A 22,124-nucleotide genomic window follows, 5' to 3' on the forward strand; every position below is an offset into this window, starting at 1 on the left:
GGGAGGCTTGCTGGTGCATGTAGTTCCACAAGTAAAGACAATATTTAACCATTTATTTTACACTACACACTAACACTATCAACCTGGCACCCACCACCCTAGGGTGCCGGGGAAAGCCCCAGGCTATCAGCCTAGGCCAGGAGTGCCCTGGAGAGGGGAACCCCTTTATTGGAGGGGTCCCCAACTCCCCAGGGATCCCTGTCCTGGGAAGACTAGTGGTCAGGGCTGATGCTGCGGTTGGGGAGCCCGGTGAAAGGGCACCCCTGGCTGTGGCATCAGTCCCCCGCTAGAAAGGGTCTGGAGCTGGTTTTAAATATAAGGGTAACGTTATGCCATTTTTTTTCTCCCTATATTTAAAACAAGCTCTATCCTTGCTGCATGGTGCTGGTTCTTAAATTACAGTGGAACCCTACACATTTTTTTCCCTGTAATTTTAAGAACCAGGACTAGCTGGCAAGTCCGGGGCTGGTTAGTCTTTTTTTTGGGGGGGGGCCTCACATAATTTTTTTTTTTAAATTAGCCAGTTTTTTACAGGTACATCACAAGCAGCTTACACATATCTCACTGATATGTGCAGGCTGCTTGCTTGGGAGAGTTTTGCAGAGAGAAGACACTGCAATCTCAGGTGAGTAATCTCCTGCAAAACCTGCTGCTCGGGGGAGAAATCTCGTTCTGCTTCACCATCGGCCAACTCACTCTCAGCTAAACTCACTTCTTGGTATATTTGAGAGTCTCAAGAGCCTCAAATCACCCGAGTTTTGGTGAAGCTAATCGAGTTGAAAAAAAAGCAAACTCTCCCAGACTCAATTCTTAGTAAATTTACCCCTTTGTGTAAGTCACAATTACATTAATACATGTGTTGTTGAAATTCACAATTTTTACACAAAAGCAAGGTATACATCTAAAGATTTTATTATACCACTTTTATTCATATCTCCTATTGTCTATACCTGTTCCACAGCTTTAAAATCTTTCTCTGATGCAGCAGATCCCAGTCTGTCTTCCCGTGGAGGAAATGCTGTCTTCTCTTAGGAGAGGTGATAGAATTGAGACAAGTCACACACAAAACATCTTCGATGAAGACCACATTTACTATACCGAACCATCAATTCTAAGGGGTCAATTCAATTAGGAGTGATTTAGGGGCAATGTTGACATAGTGCCATTCTGAAATTGTTTAAAAGTTGGCAATGGCACCCTACATCGCCACTAAAGCTCCCCACATCACCCTCTACATCATGTATTTTAGTTTGCAGCCCCATAGGGATACATGTGAAATTGCATGAATAAGCCTACTCAAGGCCGGTGCAAGGTTTCTGGGCACTCTAGGCAAAACTTCAGCCTACTCGCCCCCCCTTCCCCAGACCAATACCTACGTTCCAGACCCTCAGCCACCACCAGTCTTTCATTTCATGATAGGCAGACTCAGACGTGCCCCCCAGATCCCGACACCCTAGGCAGCCGCCTAAAACTGCCTAATGGTTGAACCGGTTCTGAGCCTACTGTATGTACGGGCTTGTGTGCACTGCACATCTCACCGAAATGAGACATTTTGTATGCTCCTAATTGACTCCCAAATGTGTCTCCTGAGGCTCATATCCCAGATAATGTTTATAATGTTCACATTTTTTAGTTTCTGATTCCTGAAAACTCTTTTATGATGCATATTTTTTTTTACTCAACTTAAACATTAAACTCCTGTATGTTTCACCATTCATCCAACAGCCATGTGGTATTGGTAACAGGTCCTTCTATGACCTCCAGTATTCCCTTGAATGTAACATTCACTTACAACCACCCACTGGCAGCTTCACGGAAAAGGTTGCAAGGTAAAAGCAGAGGTAGTAGTAAGGTTTCTTTTTATAAATAGTTTATTTAAATAACTAATAGATGCACAGCTTGTTAAAGCAATGTGCATTGTGTCAGTTATACTTCCGAGACATCTTCAGTATGGCTTTCCACTACTGCAGATTTCATTGCCATAAAAACTTATTGCAAATACATTTTATGTAAATATTTTGAAAGTAATGGATACCTTGTAAGCTTGCCGCCTGGACTGAAATGCGTGGAGCATAGTTTCCAGTGAAGAAATGCGTGTCCACGTGAAATCCAAGAATTATCCCTGGTATTCCCAGCTCAATTATACACCAATCATGACCTAGGGGAAAATACATTGTTTTGTTACACTTTCCTCAGTGAAATATACTGTATAGGAGTGCCGTTTTCTATTGTGTTCTACAGGTTTCATGCTTATTCAAAGAGTTAAGGAATTTATATGGCAATTTGTCAAAACATATCAGTTGATGTAATAAACAGTGTTGTGTGTATAAATCTGTGCAGCCTATGTACTTATTTACTGAAGATATATATGGAAATCCAATGATAAATTACAAGATGCATTATTTGAGGGATCCGCTTGTAACCATCTTAAATTAGCATGCTATAATTACATGCGGCTGTCAGAAATTAATTTATTTGAAACGACAAGAGTCCGATCGATGGACCAATTCTGTGAAAACAAAACAAACTTCTTGTTTTATAAAGAATTTTACAGCAAGTTTACTCATCAGCTGAAAGAAGTCAATGTGATATAATGATTAGGAGATTGTGTGAATGTTCAATAAAATATTACAAGTACTGTACAACATATTCTGTAACCAAGAGCAACAATCAAGCCTAATGTATTAGACTGATACAGATGTGTCCATATACACCTAACCTCACATCACACCAAATAGCCCTATTCAACACTCCAGAACTTTTACGACTAAGCAGCATCACACATCCCGCCACACAGTTTTGTAGCGAATTTGCATCTTATTTGCATGATTAATGGGACAAAATTACAATGCATGAGTACCCTAAACATGGGCACTTGCATTGCATGCAGCTGCTGTGAATTCAGGTGCTAACCTGGGTAAAAAGTGAAGATGCTGAAGATCGATACAAGTGAGCCACTCTATGCATTGTGCATCCGCAACTTTATACCAACTCTATTGCAAGAAACATACTAATTCTAAGCACTCATGACACTATAAGCGACTAAGATGTGATGCAGACCCTAAATTCAGAAATAAGTATGAAAATCCAAAAATTGATACTCATGGTGGAGTGTCTAAGTTGCACCATACTGTATGTCTCCTGCCATATTGCACAAAAAGTATAAGTGAATGAGAACACATCTGTATTTTATTGGTAGAGTGGCAAAATCAGGGTAAGGTTGCCATCTCCTGGATTAAACGGTTACACTTGTCATGCAATAGCCAAGTAGTAGTACATCAGTCCAGGGTGTTGGTACAAGTATCCAAAGCTAGTTTTATTAGCAGCACAAAAATAAAAAAAAATAAAAAATCCTGGCCTGTCCCGCTCTAGCTAAACAAAATTATTCCTTCTCTCAGAGTGGAAGGATCTAACGTCCCTGTCCCAATCAGAAGCCTTTAGTACAGCACTAACATTCAGTAATCACATTGTCTCTCAACAGGCCTCTGACCTGTTCCCCAGGTAGTGAGAGACTGGCACATCCTTTATCATCCTCTGGCAGTCAAGGCTGCTAATCAGCCTTGATTCTACCAGACTGAAGCTAAAAACCTGGGAATTATATATATATCTCCCCTTGACAACCTTTCCAGTATTTTGTCACTGTAGTTATGACCTATTGCATAACATTCTTCTCTGGAAAATATTGATAAATTGGCTCATTTGTTCTCACCCGGAATTCTCTTTCTCCTAGTCTCCCATCCATCCATCCATTTCCCATACTCTGTAAAGAGACCGGTTTTGAATTCTGGATCATGTTTCTGTCAAATAAAAGTATTATACATAAGACAAGTACTGGGACCACCTACATATCTCCCTATTGGTCATCCTGCTTAAAGACAATCAGGGGAGATTGCAACATGAGTAGGAGGTCCCATATCAGTTAGCTGTCAAATTTTTCTCAATTAATTGCAATTGTAAACCTAACATTAAAGGTCATTAAAATTATATAAAATCTGAGTGTGTAAATGTTTATAGTATTGTCAGCTGTAACTCTTAAAGTTAAGGTCAATTTGTACAATTGCTTGGTCCATCTGTGAACAATAAAGATAAATATAGAACTACTGTACCAAATCATGAAAAAGTTTCTGTTTTTAATGAATGCATAGGACCGATTAGGTCAGAGCATAATTAAACTATGAGGATGTTAGTGTGTGGCCCCTTTAAGATGTTTAGTGTTTTACCTGGTAATTAACTGATGAGTTGTTTTATGGCTGCCTATCAAATTTAGTTTTGGTGTGGTGATGTGACTTATAGTAGTGTCGGGCAGCTATTTTAGGTCTCTTGCCTTTTGTGGAAAAGCCCAGGACACAGGGAAGTTTTTTATGCCTTTGCAAGTTTTTATTGTTTGGTTCCCTTTGTTATGTTTGCCTTTTGTTATAGATTTTCCTCATCTTTCACTCTTTTTATTCTCCCTTAGTTTTTTATTCAAATCCTTCCTCCATTTTCCCAGCTTTGCTCCTTTTCGGTTTTGCTTATTTTACATTTTCTTTATTTATTATTATGATTAAAGATGCTACCTGCTCAGTGCTCCGCTACCTTGCAAGCCCGGCTACGCTACATGAGTGTGAATTATCAGTCTCTGCAGCCTGGTCTGGTGGCTCCCGCCAATGGACGTGGTGACCTCAGCCTGCCCACCCGGAGCTGCTGGCTGATGAGCCCTTCGGCAGTGAGAGCACCACAAGCTAGCGCTGTCACTCATCACAGAGGTCAGTGGCTGGGGCTTCTGGTTCAGCTCCTGCCTTCAAAATGGTGCCCAGTAACATCCAGCGGGGATATGGCTGCAACCCCTGCTGGTGCTGCACTGACCTCTCTTGCAGCTTCCATCTGTGCCCATAGTGATGAAGCCAGCACTGAATCCCGGTCAACGCTCACTGCAAGTGCTATTTCTGTACCTATGGCTGGCCATGCCCACAATGTTGTTTGCCCCACCTGCTCTGTCAAAAGCTAAAATGGGGGTATTGGTGGCCATGATGCTGCAATGGATACCTGCACTGGAACATCTGGGTGGTGAGAAAGACCGTCCATCCCTCTGCCAACCTGAATATCATTTTCTTCACCCCGCATATTGCATTGGAGGACGTTATGGCCTGCACCCTTTATAGTGACGTTGTTGCATGTAATGTCGTGCAGCCCTTACATGACATCCTGCAAGAGTCTACTGCAGAGATGGTTTCACTGGCCCAACATGGGATTTTTCTATTTCACAGCATGTGCATCATGTCCGCTTATTGTGCAATTGGGTTGTAACATAACATTTGGTACCTCCTTTGATTAGTATTGCGGTTGCATCAGAGCAAGCACTGCCTATGGTGACCCACCAGTGGCTGATCTGGTGGTGGCATTGAATGCTCTAGTAGTTTTAGCTGGCATATTAGCGCTGCTGCTCACTGCTAAGACAAATGTTTCTGCAGCAGCGGCAGCCAGTTCACAACATACAGCTGCAGTGGAACCTGCCATAGTGCAGGCGCCTATAGCACCTCTTGCAGGTCAGCTTTTATAGGTGTTATCCCTTCACTTTCACTTCCGTCTGTTTCCTCGCCTTTTCCTCTACCGTTACCAGTTCTCTCACCTGCCAGTTTGTAGCCCCCAGTCTGTTGGGGGAGCACAAGTTGTTTCTTTGTCGTTAGATGCAGATCCTTCCTCTGACATGGGCATTCAAGTTACTACGGGTTCTTCTTGGGCTCAAGACCATGTGGTTGAGGACATCTGTCGGGGTCCATCCACTGAGTTTATGCTGTTAGCGGAATGGGAGGATTATTCTTCCTCTTTATTTTCTAGTAGCGTTTCTAGGGGTCTATTTACTAAGCTTTGGATGGAGATAAAGTGAACGGAGATAAGGTACCAACCAATCAGCTCCTAACTGCCATGTCACATGCTGTGTTTGAAAAATGGCAGTTAGGAGCTGGTTGGCTGGCACCTTATCTTTGTTCACTTTTTCTCCTCCCAAGGCTTAGTAAATAGATCCCTAGTGAGGTAGGTGTGAAATGCATGAAATGCTCTAGGCGCAGTGCGTGGCATGCCAGGCGAGCCATGCAGGTCTAGTAGCAGTGGTCTCAGAGTGAGCCTTGGCATCAAGTGTGTAGGAAAGCTGCTTTGTAGTGCCAGTATCTCAGTGTGAACTGACTTACCCAGGGGTGGTGTTGTCCATTGTGACAACACCGCTATCTTGCAAGGGGTGTGTCCTCGACTGTACGACCACATTAGGAAGAGGAAGTATGTTGATGTCTTTATACTTACATCTTGTGCTAAGAAAGAGTTTGAGGCAGCTAAGCATCAGGGTGGTAACTGTGAGGACACTTTCTGGTTGTACCATAATTGGTTGGTCCACATGTGTGTTTTTACGGTTGTTATCTTGATAATCAACACAATGAACATATGAATTTATTTAAGTACTTCCACATGGTTCACGGGATGTTCGTGTCCACTAAGGTGTCAATGTGGCGTACTTATGATGAGGAGTTTCAAAGTGAACAGTCAGGATTCTCCATCATTGATTTTGGGTGTAAAGATGTGGAGGTTTGGCTGGAAGTTGCCCAGCCTGCCTCTACTTCCGCTTCCAAACCCTCCTAGCATTGCTTTACACCCAATGCTCACCCAGCAGCCCCTATACTATCTTTTCTGACTGGAACTGAGACATTTTATAATCTCTATACATAATTCTTTATTAGTTTGAAGTTTCATATGCACATATGTGGTAATTTTATAGTAGTACCAGGGGTATTTTATTTGCAATTGTGTGCTACGTGTTTCTACTGTGATATCTGTTCATGTATATTTATATATTATATATATTTTAATCTAAGTAAAATTCTTATTTTTTAAGAATTCACTGTCTTTTTATCCTCTCTCTACTTGTTTTTATTTTTTCCCTTGTGTTTATTTTTTGTGCTGGCTATTTCCTTATCAGAGGCAACAACATTGAGAGATGGTTGTTAATAAGTGAGTTAAGGCGCCTAAATTCTTTCCTTACATTTCTTTTCAACATGGATTTTAGTTCACAGCTCAAGACTAGGTAAAGACTAGGTAAAGACTAGGTAAAAAGCAGAGAAATCCATATTTTAAGGTAAAAATGTTGGGACACAATGCAGTACCCCTGGGATACCACTCCCAATAAATAATACTATATTTAGAGGTTTTATATATTACATGTTATTTTCTGTATGGTGAGGTGATGGGTATTGCAAGTGTTTTTTATATGCACTCTACACTATATCACTATAGAGATACTTTATTGCACCCCAAAATACTATTAGTTGCTGAAATACACTTGCTGGCTATAATTTTTCCATCATTTAATTGTTGCAAAATACACCATGTGACACCATACAATTGCCTACAATACATTGCTTACGGCCATAATCAGCCTTCTACACCATGCCGCTAGCTTTTGTTGTTCATGCTGATTCCCGCTGATTCTGATTTGCATGGCTCTCTCTTTACAGACGCAAACAGTAAGTTTCTGCTTGTAGCGCACGTACAGAAGCGATTTTTGTGTATTCCTTTCCTATTCTCAGTTGGACGCAATTTGGCCCCTTTTATGGGGCTCCTTTTTCTGAACAAGTCCTAACCAGTGGTGGATGTTACCAAGGGGCTGCAGCCCCCCTTGTCGCCAGCAGCATTAGGCTTTTGGCAATACACCAGAGGATGCCACCAAAGAGGAGAATACCGCTAGACCTTACCGGACAGGTAAGTCATGTTACATACCGGTGACATATTTGCATCACTGTGATATTAAACCAAATATGCTGCTGGCAATTTGCATAATATTTAAATGGAGCCCATGGATAGAATATGGGTATGTGCTTTCTCCAAAGTTGACATTACCCATGTAAGTGTGTCTTCCCAACTCTTATCTCAGTTTAATAATTCCATCCCAAAAAATGAAATCTCATTTTTGCACTTTCGTGCAAATCTGGGTGTACAGGTGCACCTACTCCATACTTAGCGGAGAAGACTCTTAAGGGTCTATTTACTAAGCAGTGTTAGGAGACAGAGTGAAAAGTGATAAGGTGCCAGCCAATCAGCTCCCAACTGTCATTTTTCAAACACAGCCTGTGAGATGGCAGTTAGGAGATGATTGGCTGGCCCCTTATCACCTTTCACTCTGTCTCCTAACACTGCTTAGTAAATAGATCCCTTAAGCTGCCAAACTCCTGCTATTGGCGAATATACTGTAAGTTTTGGCAGATCCACGCGCTTTGTGTAAACTTGGCGGAACTCACTTTCTATATAAACAAATTCTAATACTGGAGTTCAGCTCCGCTAGGTTGCCATTTCCCTTGCAGTGTCTACAACCACACAGCACGGAGCTCAATTTTGGCTTTTATAATGCACTATCTTCCTATGAGAGCTGCACTCAGAAGAGATGTTAGAGAGAGCAGGGCTGAGTCCGGAGCAGCACAGGTGGCAGCTACAAACATGGGAACCCCCAAGCTATCATGTCCCGGAGCAGCTGCTTCTCTTGGTCCCCCTCCTACTCCAATAGTTGCATCTTTATTAACATGTAAGAAATCCGAAGTATTATAAACTTACACTTAAAAGATTTTCTGCAGCAGCAAACCAGTCATCTGTTGCAAACAGCACCTGCAAAAAAACAAAGTTACAATTGTCCTGCGTCCTGGAATTATGGTTTGGAAAATTAACAAAGACATATTGATTTTGTATTTGTCTATTGAGAATGTACCTGAATTAAATTGTCTACACTATTGTATTAGTTGAACTTTGCTCTTGAAATTTGAGGTACTATAACTGTACTATTTGCTCTTTAATCGTTAATAAACTACATTCAAAATCTAAATTGTGTGGACTGGATGAATGTTCCTGTAAGACTGTAGGATACATAGGTAATATTTAAGAGTGCGGCACATTAATGTTTAACTGACCTTTCCTGAGTTTGCTGTTTTCAGTTCGTTGGACAAGAATGTTTGGGCTGTAATAACATGTTTACAGATGTTGCAGAAGAGAAGTGTGATTGCTCAGCTAATGCAATAGAAATAGAAAAAATTTACTAACCCATTTAAACCTTATTTACGGTAATAAAAACATAATTGAGAAAGTGTTCCCAGGGAGTCCACAAAGAGAGGATTCATTCCAACATTATTACAGAGTGCATCAAAGAAGAAATCCACACAAATCTAAACATACTTTATTATGGGTGGAATTAAGGTATTAATATAATAAAATAAAAGGATAGTGGATTCCATAAGGAGTCTACTAGCCCCATACCACACTCTTCTCCTGTTAACAGCTGTCTCATTTCAGGCAGGTGGAATGGGGTCAGCCCTCACCCCAATACAATAAACACCTAATCCATATCAATGGCGGTTAAGGTAACTATGCTTTAATCTGTTGTTAACTCTTAGTAGAATACATAGGGTTTTTGCTATCTATGAAAGGGATTCAGGAATATGTCGAAGGTGTTGCTGCATCAGGATGAGGTAACGTCTAAATTATTGATTAGAACGTACTTCTGGAATATAATAGATTTGCCATCCTTAATTTCCAAAAGATATCTTAGACTGGTTTGTAAGTCTAAATTTGTTGATGTCAAGTAGGGGCCCTACTTGCGTATAAAAGTGTGGGGGCTCGACTCAACAGTTGAAAAGATGTCATAATTATCAAAGCACATACAGTATATCTCAGCAGTAGTGTTTCCACTTCTCTTAGTGAAGGGGATTTGGAGCTGATCCAATTGTTAAGGATCAATTTCTTTGCTACTGTTACTGTCATGGTTAAAATGGGTAATAGGAATTTTTCCTGTGTGTTAAGATGCCAGGCTTCAAAAGTTGCAAACAATAACGGTATAGGATGTAGGTGTACGTTCAGGGAGAATGTGTTATTAATGAAGTATACCACCTTAAACCAAAACTTTTGGATACCTCCACAGGCCCAGACGTTATGAAAGAATGTCGCCGAGGTAGATTTACATTTGGGGCACCGCCCATCTTCATCAGAGACAAGATGGCTACGCTGACCCTGAGACATATATATGCCCTGTATAGGGTTTTGACATGAACCTCTTGTAATATTAGAAGAGCGCAGTATTTTCAGGGTTGAATGGTAATGTTGGACTAATGAGTTGTCCTGTGTTAATAAAGAAATGTCTTTCTTCCATAAGTCTGTGGTTTGGTTTTGTATTTTCTCTTTAGATAATTTTAAAAGCGCTAAATATGCAAGTTTTAGTTTATATTTGTGATTAATGAATTTATTAATTATAGATGATAGCACGTCTGAGGTGAGATCATGGTGTTTTTGGGGTGGGATAGATAAAGCATAGTGTCATAGTTGTAAATAGGGGAAAATCTTGCATTGGAGAGCCCATACGTAGATTGTAAAACTGAAAATGGGAGTATTGTTCCCCCCGTATCAAAAACTTGAAACATTTTTGAGAGACCTTTTAATTTAAAGTGCAAAAATCCAGGACTCGAAATGCTATGTATTCTACTAAGTATAACTGCAAGACTCAGATTTACTTAGAAAGTTTATGTGTATGTTGGATAGTAGTTTCCTCCCCCCTCTCTATCTTTACTTTTACATTATTTTACTTTGTGATCGATGGTTAAGTTACAGTGAGACATTATCTACAAACTGATGGAAAATATGTGGTTTAACACACATACTCTCCTTCATTTACTAGTGAAACATATTGCCAATTGGTTATCGTATATTCCTTATTAATGATACTGAACCCCCTGAAGTTTTGATTTTCATTGTCCCTCTGCGATTTGCATGATCACTTTTATGTTGATTTTGGATTGTTTTTTGTATTATTTGAAAATTTTCAATAAATACTTTTGACAAAATAAAAATCTGTTGTTAACTCATTCAAATGTAATCTTTTCTTTAGGTTTGGGTTGAAAAACAGTCCTGGCATGCAAAGCACCCCAGCCCACACTTGTGTAACCTTAGTAATGGTAGCTACATTCATAGGGGTGCACCATATAGTATCTACCTGCTGGTGCCCTTGCTGACACCGTGCCGTATTGGGTAGATTACAGAGTCCACATTGGCAGTAGCCGATGCTGCTTTTCTAACAGCAGGATAGGAAATGGTTCAACAAATGAAGTGAATGCCATGTGTGACCTATTCTATTGAAGTTACTATATGGCAATTATTTCAGACAAGCGTTTGCCCGCAGCTTCGCTCGCGTTGATGTCTGTTATTGCTCAGCGGACCTAATTTTACAAAGACCGTAGTGGCATCTGATATTGTGATGTATATTTTATATTGTAGACATTGGGCCTGATTCAAAATGGATCGCAACTGCTAAAGCCAATTGTTGCGTACTGCGCAAGCATCGCAGAGCACGAAAGCATCACTGCGATCACTCAGACCTCGGAGAGCCATCACAGAATAATGACAGGCAGTGATTGGGGGTGGTGACGGAGGGGTGGTCGGTGAAACACAGGCGTGTCTGTCCGTTTGAACGCCGTTGCATGGGCGTGCATAAATTAGCCACTGTGACGGCATACGCAGCTTGTGTACTCACTGTGTACAACGAGGTTAGCAATTTCTGAGTAAGGTCAGACCACCTGTAATTCTGCATGGGGGGGCCGATGTTACTCGATGAAACCAATGTATACGCAGGACTGCAAAGTATTATTGATGTGAGATAGCGGCAGAGGGCGTCTCTCTGCTGGCTGTGCCGAGGCATTATGATAACATTCAATAGCATATTTTCGCAGCGGATCTGCGTGTGTAATCACAGCTGCGACCGCAATAGCAATCCGTGGTGAATCAGGCCCGTTGATCACAAAATGTCTTTGTAAACAATATTTGTATTTTTTCTTTAGGGATTAAAGTCACCTACACACTACATGATATTGTTAATGATTTGGCCTATTCTGACGCATCGGAACGACAAATCGTGCAGTGAGTACATCGTGCAGTGTGTATGTACTGCAGTCGTCAGTCGCATCGTCTGATCTTATGTACATGCAGTCCAATCAGGTGATACGGCTGGCGACCTCATGCAGCCCTATGCAGAGGGGGCGGCATATTGGGCGGTCGGCCACCGGATCGTTCAGTGTGTATGGACCGCCCTATACAGTATGTCGGCCCATCGGTGTGTTGCATCGCTGGGTACACACGTCGTTTAGTGAGTACCCAGCTTAACACAAAAATTATTCTTGGGACTACTAACTCATTAGCAAGCCACGTAAAGCTGCCCATGGGAGAAGCAGCTGATTCTGAGATCTACGCCTGCAGCCCTGAGCGTTTGTTCCCTGCGACTTGTGGATCGCCACCGCGAAGCAGACACTTACAGGAAACTAAGAAAAAACAACTAAGATATTGACTTAAACTGCGCTTTGGTGACGATATCACACACAAACTGCAAACACAATTATATAACGGTATTTATTGTAAAAAAAAATTCAGAACACACATAAAAACTTGTTCTTGTTTAAGAGCAAAAAATCCACAAATAAGCAGCAATCTTTCATAATAATCAACTCATAACAGTTATATTGTAACCCTTATTCAAAGGTATTTCTTTCATGGAATCCTTGGATACAATGTCCCAAAGAGCAATAGATAAACACAGTCCCAGCTGTAATAGAGAGAGGGCCTGATTCAGACCCACTCGCTTCTTGCGGACGCTCGCATCCAGCGTATACAAATTTTTGAAATTGACGTCATGGGATGCGATCGCTCACCAAGGCATAAGCACACCCCCTTTGGCTGTGCGAGCGATCACTCTGCGTTTGCAGATGCCGATTACAGTATGCAGAGACGCCCACTAGCGCACGTCATCTCCAGGAAGTGTCTTTAAACATTGGTACATCGAGCACCATCGGAAGCTAATGCAGCACTTGCGGTTGCCTTACCCTACCGCAGTCACTGCGAGGACTTCAGTGTAAAAAACAGGCATGTGACGTGTACAATGACGCTGCCTGTTAATTATGCACGCCTTAAAAACGGCGTTGAAACACTCAGGCACGCCTGCGTTTGCACCTCCACTTCCCCGTTTTTACTGGCCTGCACATGTTACCACCCACAAATGGCCTCTTCTGTCACTCACTCTGCTGGGCTGTCTTTGCTGGGCGAGTGGACAGTATGCGATCGCAATGAGTAATTCGCGCACTCGCATTGCGATGCGTGCGCATACGCAGACCAACGGGCTGCTTGCGAGAACACGCATTTAGCGACCGGGTCTGAATCAGGTCCAGTATCCACACTGTTCACTCCGCAATAAGGTGAAATACTGAAATATTCCCAAGATTGGATGTCAATATCTGTGCCCCCATGGCAAAATATCTTACCACTCTGTTGGTTTAAGATAAATCCTCCGCTGGTCCGTATACACCATAAGCCGGAGTTTTTATGACAGACTCACGTCCTTGCTAGCCTCCTAGATGACACTGGCGTCTCTACCCTGGAGGACACAGGGGATGCTGAATGTTGTAGTCACTGGTCCGGTGGTGCTGCAGATGAACGGAACCAATTCATATAGCAATTAAGGTTTAGATACCAGTGGTTATAACGACAATGGATAGTAGAAGCGGGCTTCCTTGAAGGGTCCCCATGTGGAGCAGTTTGTAAAGGTTACTGTGGGTGATATCCGTGGTATTAGCAATGAGTAATTAAAAATGGATAATAGTAAACGAAACCAGGCTGTGCAATAGCAGTCTTCCTAACATGTTTCTTTACACCAGGTAATTTCATCAGAGGAGGACACTGCAGATGCTTGAAATGAAAAGGAAAATTGTTGGGGATAAGGGGAATACTCCAAAAGCGCGAACATCTGCATGACGATCTGGATCAGAACTCAAGCATGCTTTATGCTTTATTGCTCCTCTCCCTGAGGTCACATTAAGATAATACATACCTCAGTTTCTTTCTAGGTAACTAAGCTATTGTCAGGATCTGCAGCTTCCAACCTGAGGCACTGTATTAATTACTGCGTGTCTGTGTGCAGTGTCAGGTGCATGCTAATTGATTCTCCTGTCTGTGCACAGCACAGCTGCACACTGGTCTATCATTAAGGGAGACTTGCTCTGGTTGGGCCTTGTTTCTGTTAAATTACAGCCAGCCCTTCACTCCATGCCGGTGATAGAGTTTTTTTTTCTTCCGGTTTTCCAGTCTCCTGCTTGTCGGTCAAGTTCCTGTGCCAGTCTAGCTGTGTTTCATGTGTGCCGTTTATTCGATCCAGGCGGCTCCACCTGCATCTCGTCCACACGTGCTACTTGTACCATCTGGGCAGCATGGAGCACTTCCTACCCCAGAAGCCTCTGTCACCATCCGGTGGCTTGTGTCAACCCTATGACACCAGACACAGTTTAGCGTTCCAGATGCGCAATATAGAACACCGTCACCAGTGTCATCCCATTGGCACTGGTAGCTACTTTGCGTTCCAGGTGCGCAACCTAGTAGACCATCGCCAGTGTCATCCTGGTGGCACTGGTAGCAGCTCTGCGTTCCAGGTGCGCAATTTAGCACACTGTCGCCAGTGTCATCCTAGAGGCATTGGTAGCAACTCTGCATTCCAGGTGCACAATCTAGCACACCATCACCAGTGTCATCCCGGCGACACTGGTAGCCACTCTGCATTCCAGGTGTGCAAATTAGCATGCCATCGCCAGTGTCATCCCAGCGGCACTGGTAGTAATGCTGCATTCCAGGTGCGCTATTAAGCACACCGTCACCAGTGTCATCTCGGTGGCACTGGTAGCAGCCCCACGTTCTTGTTGCATACCTCACCTGAGTCTCATCAGCCCAAAGGCTGCAACGGTCCTGGGGCCCCAGGTCACTATCAGCCTTCAAGGCTGCTGCAACAACCCAAAGGCTGCTTCACACCATTAGTCCCTTGGCCATGACTATAAAGGCCACAATCCACCCCCAAGGCTGCTCCAACAGCCCAAAGGCTGCTTCACACCATCAGTTCCTTGACCACGACTATAAAGGCCACAATCTGCCCTCAAGGCTGCTCCAACAGCCCAAAGGCTGCTTCACACCATCAGTCCCTTGGCAACGACTATAAAAACCACAATCAGCCTCCAAGCCTGCTCCAACAGCCCCAAGGCTGCTTCACATCACCAGTCCCATGGCTACGCCTATAAAGCCCTCAAGGCTGCTCCTACAGCCCACAGGTTGCATCACACCTCTTGCCCTTGGCACAACTAGTCAAAACAAACCAGCCGCAAGGCAGCATCGACAGCCCAACGGCTGCAACCAAATCCTTAACCCTTGGCCACGACTAGTACAATGCAATCCAGCCCTCAAGGCTGTCATCAGTTGGCTCTACATTAATACCGTCGATTCTCTCCAGGAATCATAACAGCTATATAATATGACAATCTAAATTCATCCCGTTGTTCTTGCATGATGCCGGACCAAACAGACAAACAAAAATTCAGAAAAATGTTTTGTCTCCATAGTTCGTAGACAGGGCCCGATTCATACCCACTCGCTAAACTGCATCCACACGCAGCTGGCCGATTGTCACCTGTCTGCGCATGTCTGTCATTAGACTGGCTTGTGATCGCACTGTTGTCGCACGCTAAGACATAGCGGGCATACTAATGTCTTAACGTGTGATCGCAGCCCATGCATATATTAGCACCTGAGCGGCTGCGTGAGAACGCATCTAGCGAGCGGGTCTGAATCAGCTCCACAGTCCCAAGGATTACATTTCTCAAAAAAATTCTATGTACAAACACAACCACTACAACTTTATTATAAGTATAGATATGTGGAGTTGTTACAAAATCAATCTATCATTTCAGAATATTTATATGGGATTTAACATGTTTGTCCATATGTTTTATTATGGCAGTTGCTATATGTATAATTGTGCACTGCTAAATACACTGGTGCAGGATGAGGCAGAGATCAATCATTGTGCATCTCCACAGGTTCTAAGCATAGTAATGAGCTCATTGGAAGCTGGAAGGATAAACTGTAGTGGAAAATATGCTGGCACTGGATCAATACAGGCTCAGTCACATGGATGCAACCGAATGAGAAGGAAAGTGTTTAGTAATAATAAGGGACGAGGCAAGACTTGCTGCAACAGAAATGTGTTTAGGTTGACATAGGTCTGTTACATCATACAGCCCACTGTAAAGTAGCTTGGCCGGCGGTTCAAATCCCAACAGCGGCATCCCGGCAGCAGTGAAAATCTCGATCGTTCCAAGGTAAGTATTTCCTAATCTATTTTACCCCCTAACCCTCCCTTAGGGGTGCCTAACCCTAACCTCCCCCCCAAGTGCCTAACCCTAACCTCCGTCCCAAGTGCCTAACCCTAATCCCCCCTCTAAGTGCCTAAACCTAACCCCCCCTTCCCCACCGCCTAAACCTAAGTCCCCCAGTGGGATGCCTAACACTAACCTCCCCCCGGGTGTGCCTAACACTAACTTTCCCTTCCCCTAGCCTAACCCTAAACTCCTGGAGGGGTGCCTAACCCTAAGTCCCCCCCGGGAACCCTAAACCTGTTCAAAACTGTTCCACATATGTCTTAAAAATGTTGCATGTTTGGCAAGCAGGATTTGGTTATGTGTTCCCAGTCTATTGGGGCTCATACTTAAGCAATCATTTGAGGCAATTCTGCATTTCACAGATGATTGTGTAAAAAATAGGCTATGTATGGGGTTCGCAGATTGCCGATTCTGACCAAATAGTGATCGGAATAGGTAAATCAGGTTGTCCAACATGTTGGATTTCACCGACCAGTTGGGCTGTAGATTGCTAGTGTATGGTACCGATCAGATGTTTTGCAGATTGTTAATAGTAAAATGATGCCTTTCATGATTGCAAGATCCGTTCTTTGGCGAAAATTATCTGCAATGGGCATACATTGGTGTAATGGAGAATCGGTAAATAGGGGTAAAAACTGAGAGTCTATGAATCTTTTTTTGTCATCTCAGCTATATTCATACACTATAAATATGCTGCAAAATACGCATGTACTAATACAGATTGGAAAGATATATCAATTTCAGATATCAAAGATTGTATTGCCATGACGTCATACCTCTCTAAAATTGCCTGTTTGCCACAAAACTGAATATGCAAAAAAAAATTGATTCTGCTTATCTCTAATTAAATCATGAGCCTTAAATCTTGTACTGATTTATCTTGTCATCGAAGTACTCGGGGACCAGGATACATTTTCAGTTTAGCTACATAGTGGTTTACCAGATTGGACAGATCCATCCATTTGCATAGTCTCCAACTAGTTCTACATGACAGTAATTGGAATACAGCTACTGTACGTGTATGGCCAGCATTACCATATAGCACTATAAGATCTACTGTCTAAGGGGTATGTTTAATAAAGTGAGAGCTTTTAGAAGTGGGGATGTTGCCCATAGCAACCAATCAGTTTCTACTTAACATTTAATTAGCACATTCTAGAAGATAATAGCTAGAATCTGATTGGTTGCTATGGGCAACATCTCCATTTCTAAAAACTCACATTAGTAAACATACCCCTACATTTGTTTTAGTGATGACTAGTACGGACATTTTGTTTGTTACGTTCTATTATTTTATTTGGATGCCTCACCATAAAGTTGTTACAGCTAAAATGTACAATGTACAATGATTACCTTTCCTCCAACAGTCTTGCAAGCCAGGTTATTCATCTGCACAAATTCTGGAGCAGATTCTTGAACTCCATTTTCTCTTGTAGAAGCCATTTTGGAAATGTATTAGAACTCGCTATGCTTTGAATGTAAAACAAAGAGTGATTTATTTATTTACTAATTTGCATTGTGCTTACACCCTAACTCTAAATATGCCTGTATAGAGCTTCTTCTCCACTGACAAGCATTGATAGAAGACCCATTCCATCCTGTGCTACACTCAGGACATTAGGAAGTGAAATCTCTGACCTCACAGGTTTCTTGTCTCTCAGATAGAACACACACTGCATTGCTTCATACAAAAAACACCACTGAGGTAGCCCCAACTTGGTGGTGAAATGCATTTGGCTGTATCGCCACACTCCAAAGACTATGCCAGACAAAGTTTTATATTTTATACCATTAATTATTTGTGTACTACTATCACATTATTGTTACATTTAAGTACAGAAAAAAACACTGTGGAAGCCCCAAATTGGTGGTGGAATGCATTGGAATATCTACACACATTCTACTCCAAATAAAGTTTAATACATTTTTAAATACCATTAATTATTATGTACTACTATCACATTATTGTTACATATACAGTATATCAATTATTAATACACAACACATTTTCAATTACTTTAAAGTACATACAGGTTGAGTCTCCCATATCCAAATATTCCGAAATACGGAATATTTTTAGCATGACTGAGATAGTGAAATCTTAGACTTTTGATGGTACAAACTTTGTTTAAGGCACAAAATTATTAAAAATAAAGTATAAAATGACCTATAGGCTGTGTATAAAGTGTATATGACGCATAAATGAATTTCATGTATGTACACAAACTTTGTTTGAGCCACAAACTTATTGAAAATATTGTATAAAATTACCTTCATGCTGTGTGTATAAGGTGTATATAGAACATAAATGCATTCTGTGTTTAGATTTGGGACCTATTCCTAAGACATTTCAATATGGTATGCAAATATTCCAAACTACGGAATATTCCGATATACAAAATACCCCTGGTCCCAAGCATTTTGGATATGGGAGACTCAACCTGTATTTTATTTTTATATTAAACATTTCATTTATTGTATATCCTTCATTCACATTCACTTACGTTTCACGTTTATCCCATCTGTTGTTTTCTACTTACCTCCCTATCCTGCTTTAATCTACATTACAGTATATGTAATGTAGATAAAATCATCTACTCATTTGATTCCTCTCTCATCTCTACTTATTGTACACTTGTAGACACACACCATTTTGCTCATATAAAATCACACTATTGTATCACACCTGGATTTAGCATTTCATACATATCATCCAACACATTGATACTAGGGATGGCCTGCTGAAATCAATGGTTGGCTGCCATTGATGATTCCGATCCTATGGAAATGCCTTTTCCATCTATGAAAAAATTGCACTGGTTACTAACTATCAGATGCTTCTTTCCGATGCTTATACAGTGGCTGCAGGCTTCCATTCTGCTGCTGACACCAGGAAGGAGTGGACCCAGCAGAGTTCCTTTGCACATGCACAAATGTCTGTGTCCTCTGTGCATGTGCACTAGTTAAACCATTGATGGTTAAAGCATTGAGTGGTTTCCATGTAATGGCTCAAAGCAAGTTGTGAAGGCAGCAACATCGCCACTATTTGATGCTTAAGGTCATCCCTAATTGAAACAGTATTATTTGTCCCCTTAGAGTCACATATCCCATGCCATTAATTATATACAGTGGAAATAAATGCATAATCTCCTATGCCTCCTATAATTTACATAAATCTAATTGAATTTTTACTTATATACAGTATATTATATATATAATTTCAATTCTTCTGTTTCAAGTCTCTCCTCGTTTCCCTCATACCTCAACTCCCTTACCATTCTATTTTTCATCTGTAATTTATTTATTCATCATATATTTATTATGTGTATATATTTCTTACTATTTGCAGTCTTTCCACAACATGCAGTATTTTTTAAATTTACACATATCTAAAGCAATCATTTTTATATTTCATCATTTTCACTTTTTTTTTCAGTATTCTTTTTTTATTCTATAAAGCACCAACAATGTAAATATACATGGTTCAATATGCAATATATGGCAATGAATAAACATTCAAATGAATAAGAGTCTCATAACAAAAGGATAGCAGAGCTTACAAATGTATACACGAACAGTAATTACTATCCAACAATAGCCACAACAAACTGAATATAATTCTATAAGACGATCAAAACAAGGAATCATGGGGGGAAGGGGGAAGCCGCATGGAGCAACAAGACCCAACCTACAGAACTAATCCTAGATGAGAAGCAAACTTACCCACACTCAGTACGTGCTAAATGGCAGGGGTCCCAGAAGTTGCTGCTGCTCATACCATAAGGTATTTTGTTTTGAAACATCTGTATTGAGGGAGGAGTGCTTACAAACCAGTTTTGCAAGATGACTTTTCGAGCAGCAGCACTAATAGCTAAAAGCAGCTTGTTACATCCCCTTGCAACTTTCTGTGTGGCAGGCACTACCCCAAATATAGCCCACTCTGCAGTAAATGGAATATAATTTACCAGATTATCCAAGAAAATTTTCTGACCGCTAGCCAAAATTGACGCAGCAATGGGCAGGACCAGAAACAATGGAGGAAGCCCACTTAAGGAGTTTGGCAAAGTAAACAATTATGTGAGGCGGTCATTCCTGCCATATATTGTCTGTGAGGTGTAAAGTGAGATCTATGAAATATCCTATATTATCGAAATTGCCTAATGTTGCACCTGAAAAAATGGTAATGGGAATTGCTGAATTAATGGGAATTTTAGGGTTATCCACCACATTACTCACATCCTTTACTCCCGCCTTCCTCCATATAGTGATAGGAAAAGCTGCAAGTCCATTCTGAAATTCAGAATTGCCCAAAAAGGGAAGAAATAAAGATTTATGAGAGTCCAAATTGTTTTGATGGTGTAAAATATGCCACATTCTCTTCGTTGACCATAAAAAGGAGTTTTCTCGTATCTCCTGGCCAACCTCTGCATCATGCTGATATAAAAAAATAATTCAATTTCCGTCTGGTAAAAACTGCTTATCAATAGCGGAATAAGTGTAGATATAGCTATCAGGCAGCCAATCTCACAAGAAGCGCAAAATAAATGTGTGGTTATAATGGGTTATGTGTGGAAAATTAATTCCTCCATTGTTTCTTATCTGTTGTAGTTTTAAGAGGGCTACTCTAGGGTGTTTTCCTTTCCAAATGAACATTCTAAACAAAGCGTTCATCTTTAAGGTGTCTTTATGTGTAAGTAGGAGTGGAAAGGATTGCATTATGTAGATTGCATTATATAAAGCAGGCGTGGGAAGGTCACCATTTTTATTAAACTTGCTCTACCCAGGTAAGATAACTGGAGATGGCTCCACCCCTCGAGCTCCACCACAATCGATGAGATTGCCTTGGTAGAATTCAATCGATATAAAGCAGATGGCAACTTTGGCAGTTGAATACCTAAGTATGTGATGTGAGATTTAGCCCAAGACAAAGGAAATTGTCTACTCCACGATGGTTGAACTATTCTTGGTTTTAAGTACATACCCACAGATTTGGACATATTTATCTCAAACCTGAATTGCTTCCAAAGCCTTTCAAAATATTTAAAACTGCAGATAGGGAATCTCTAGGACTGGATATGTATAATAGGACATCGTCAGCAAAAGCCGTGAGCCTGACTTCAGTATAACCTATCAGTATTCATGTAAAAATAGGGGAAGATTGTAGGATTCTAAAGAGGGGGTCAATCGCCAGGTTGAACAATAAGGGTGAGAGGGGACAACCTTGTCTTGTTCCTCTGTTCATTGTTATTGGAGGGCCACGTTATCCCTTAACAATTAAAGAAGTTGTAGGAGAAGTGTAAAAATATTGGACAAGGCATATAAATGAGGGGTCAAAGCAGGGCCGTAGCTAGGGTAGTGCGGCCGGTGCCATCGCACAGGGCACCACAGGTTAGGGGGCGCTGTTTGGACCTGTCAAATTTCTGTTTATTATCATTCTTGCTTGTAGCTTCCTCTTATTTCATCCCCAGCATTTCCTGTCCTCTCCTATCTCTTCCCTGGCCCTTCCCCATGAAGCCATGGCCCTTTTTTGGGTGCATTATGTCCCTTTGAAAAATGAAGGGGGTGCCAATGATCTTTCTGGCACAGGGCACCAAAAAGTCTAGTTGCGGCTCTGGGTCAAAGTCTTGCTTCTCAAGAACCTGAAACAGGTGAGGCCATGCCACAGTATTGAAAGCCTTGAGTGTATCTATGCTCAATAACATGCAATCAGGAGCCGAAGATTGGGATACCGCAATCACTTCCGCAAGGGCAGTACTAATTGCCCTTACCGATTGATGACATCTGACAAAAGCCACCTGATGGGGAGACAACAGACCAAGAAGGATATCCTGAAGCCTATTAGCCATTATTTTGGAAAAGATCTTAAAATCAGTATTTAATAAAGAAATT

The 22,124-nt window shown here is 41.5% G+C and overlaps 1 protein-coding gene across 1 annotated transcript in view; it reads right to left on the minus strand.

Moving 5' to 3' along the window:
* Nucleotides 1-22,124, minus strand: part of ALLC (allantoicase) — a 43,608-nt gene that overhangs the window by 16,101 nt on the left and 5,383 nt on the right. Inside the window, exons 2-6 of the mRNA XM_088479522.1 lie at nucleotides 17,589-17,705; nucleotides 8,572-8,622; nucleotides 3,710-3,797; nucleotides 2,036-2,158; nucleotides 951-1,027 (exon numbers count right to left, since the gene is read on the minus strand). Coding sequence (XP_088335648.1) covers nucleotides 951-1,027; nucleotides 2,036-2,158; nucleotides 3,710-3,797; nucleotides 8,572-8,622; nucleotides 17,589-17,678 — 429 coding nt within the window. The 5' untranslated portion in view covers nucleotides 17,679-17,705. The remainder of the gene's footprint in view (nucleotides 1-950; nucleotides 1,028-2,035; nucleotides 2,159-3,709; nucleotides 3,798-8,571; nucleotides 8,623-17,588; nucleotides 17,706-22,124) is intronic.

This window comes from Taudactylus pleione, unplaced genomic scaffold (genome assembly GCF_031769625.1).
Source record: "Taudactylus pleione unplaced genomic scaffold, aTauple2 ptg000238l, whole genome shotgun sequence".
Taxonomy (NCBI): domain Eukaryota; kingdom Metazoa; phylum Chordata; class Amphibia; order Anura; family Myobatrachidae; genus Taudactylus; species Taudactylus pleione.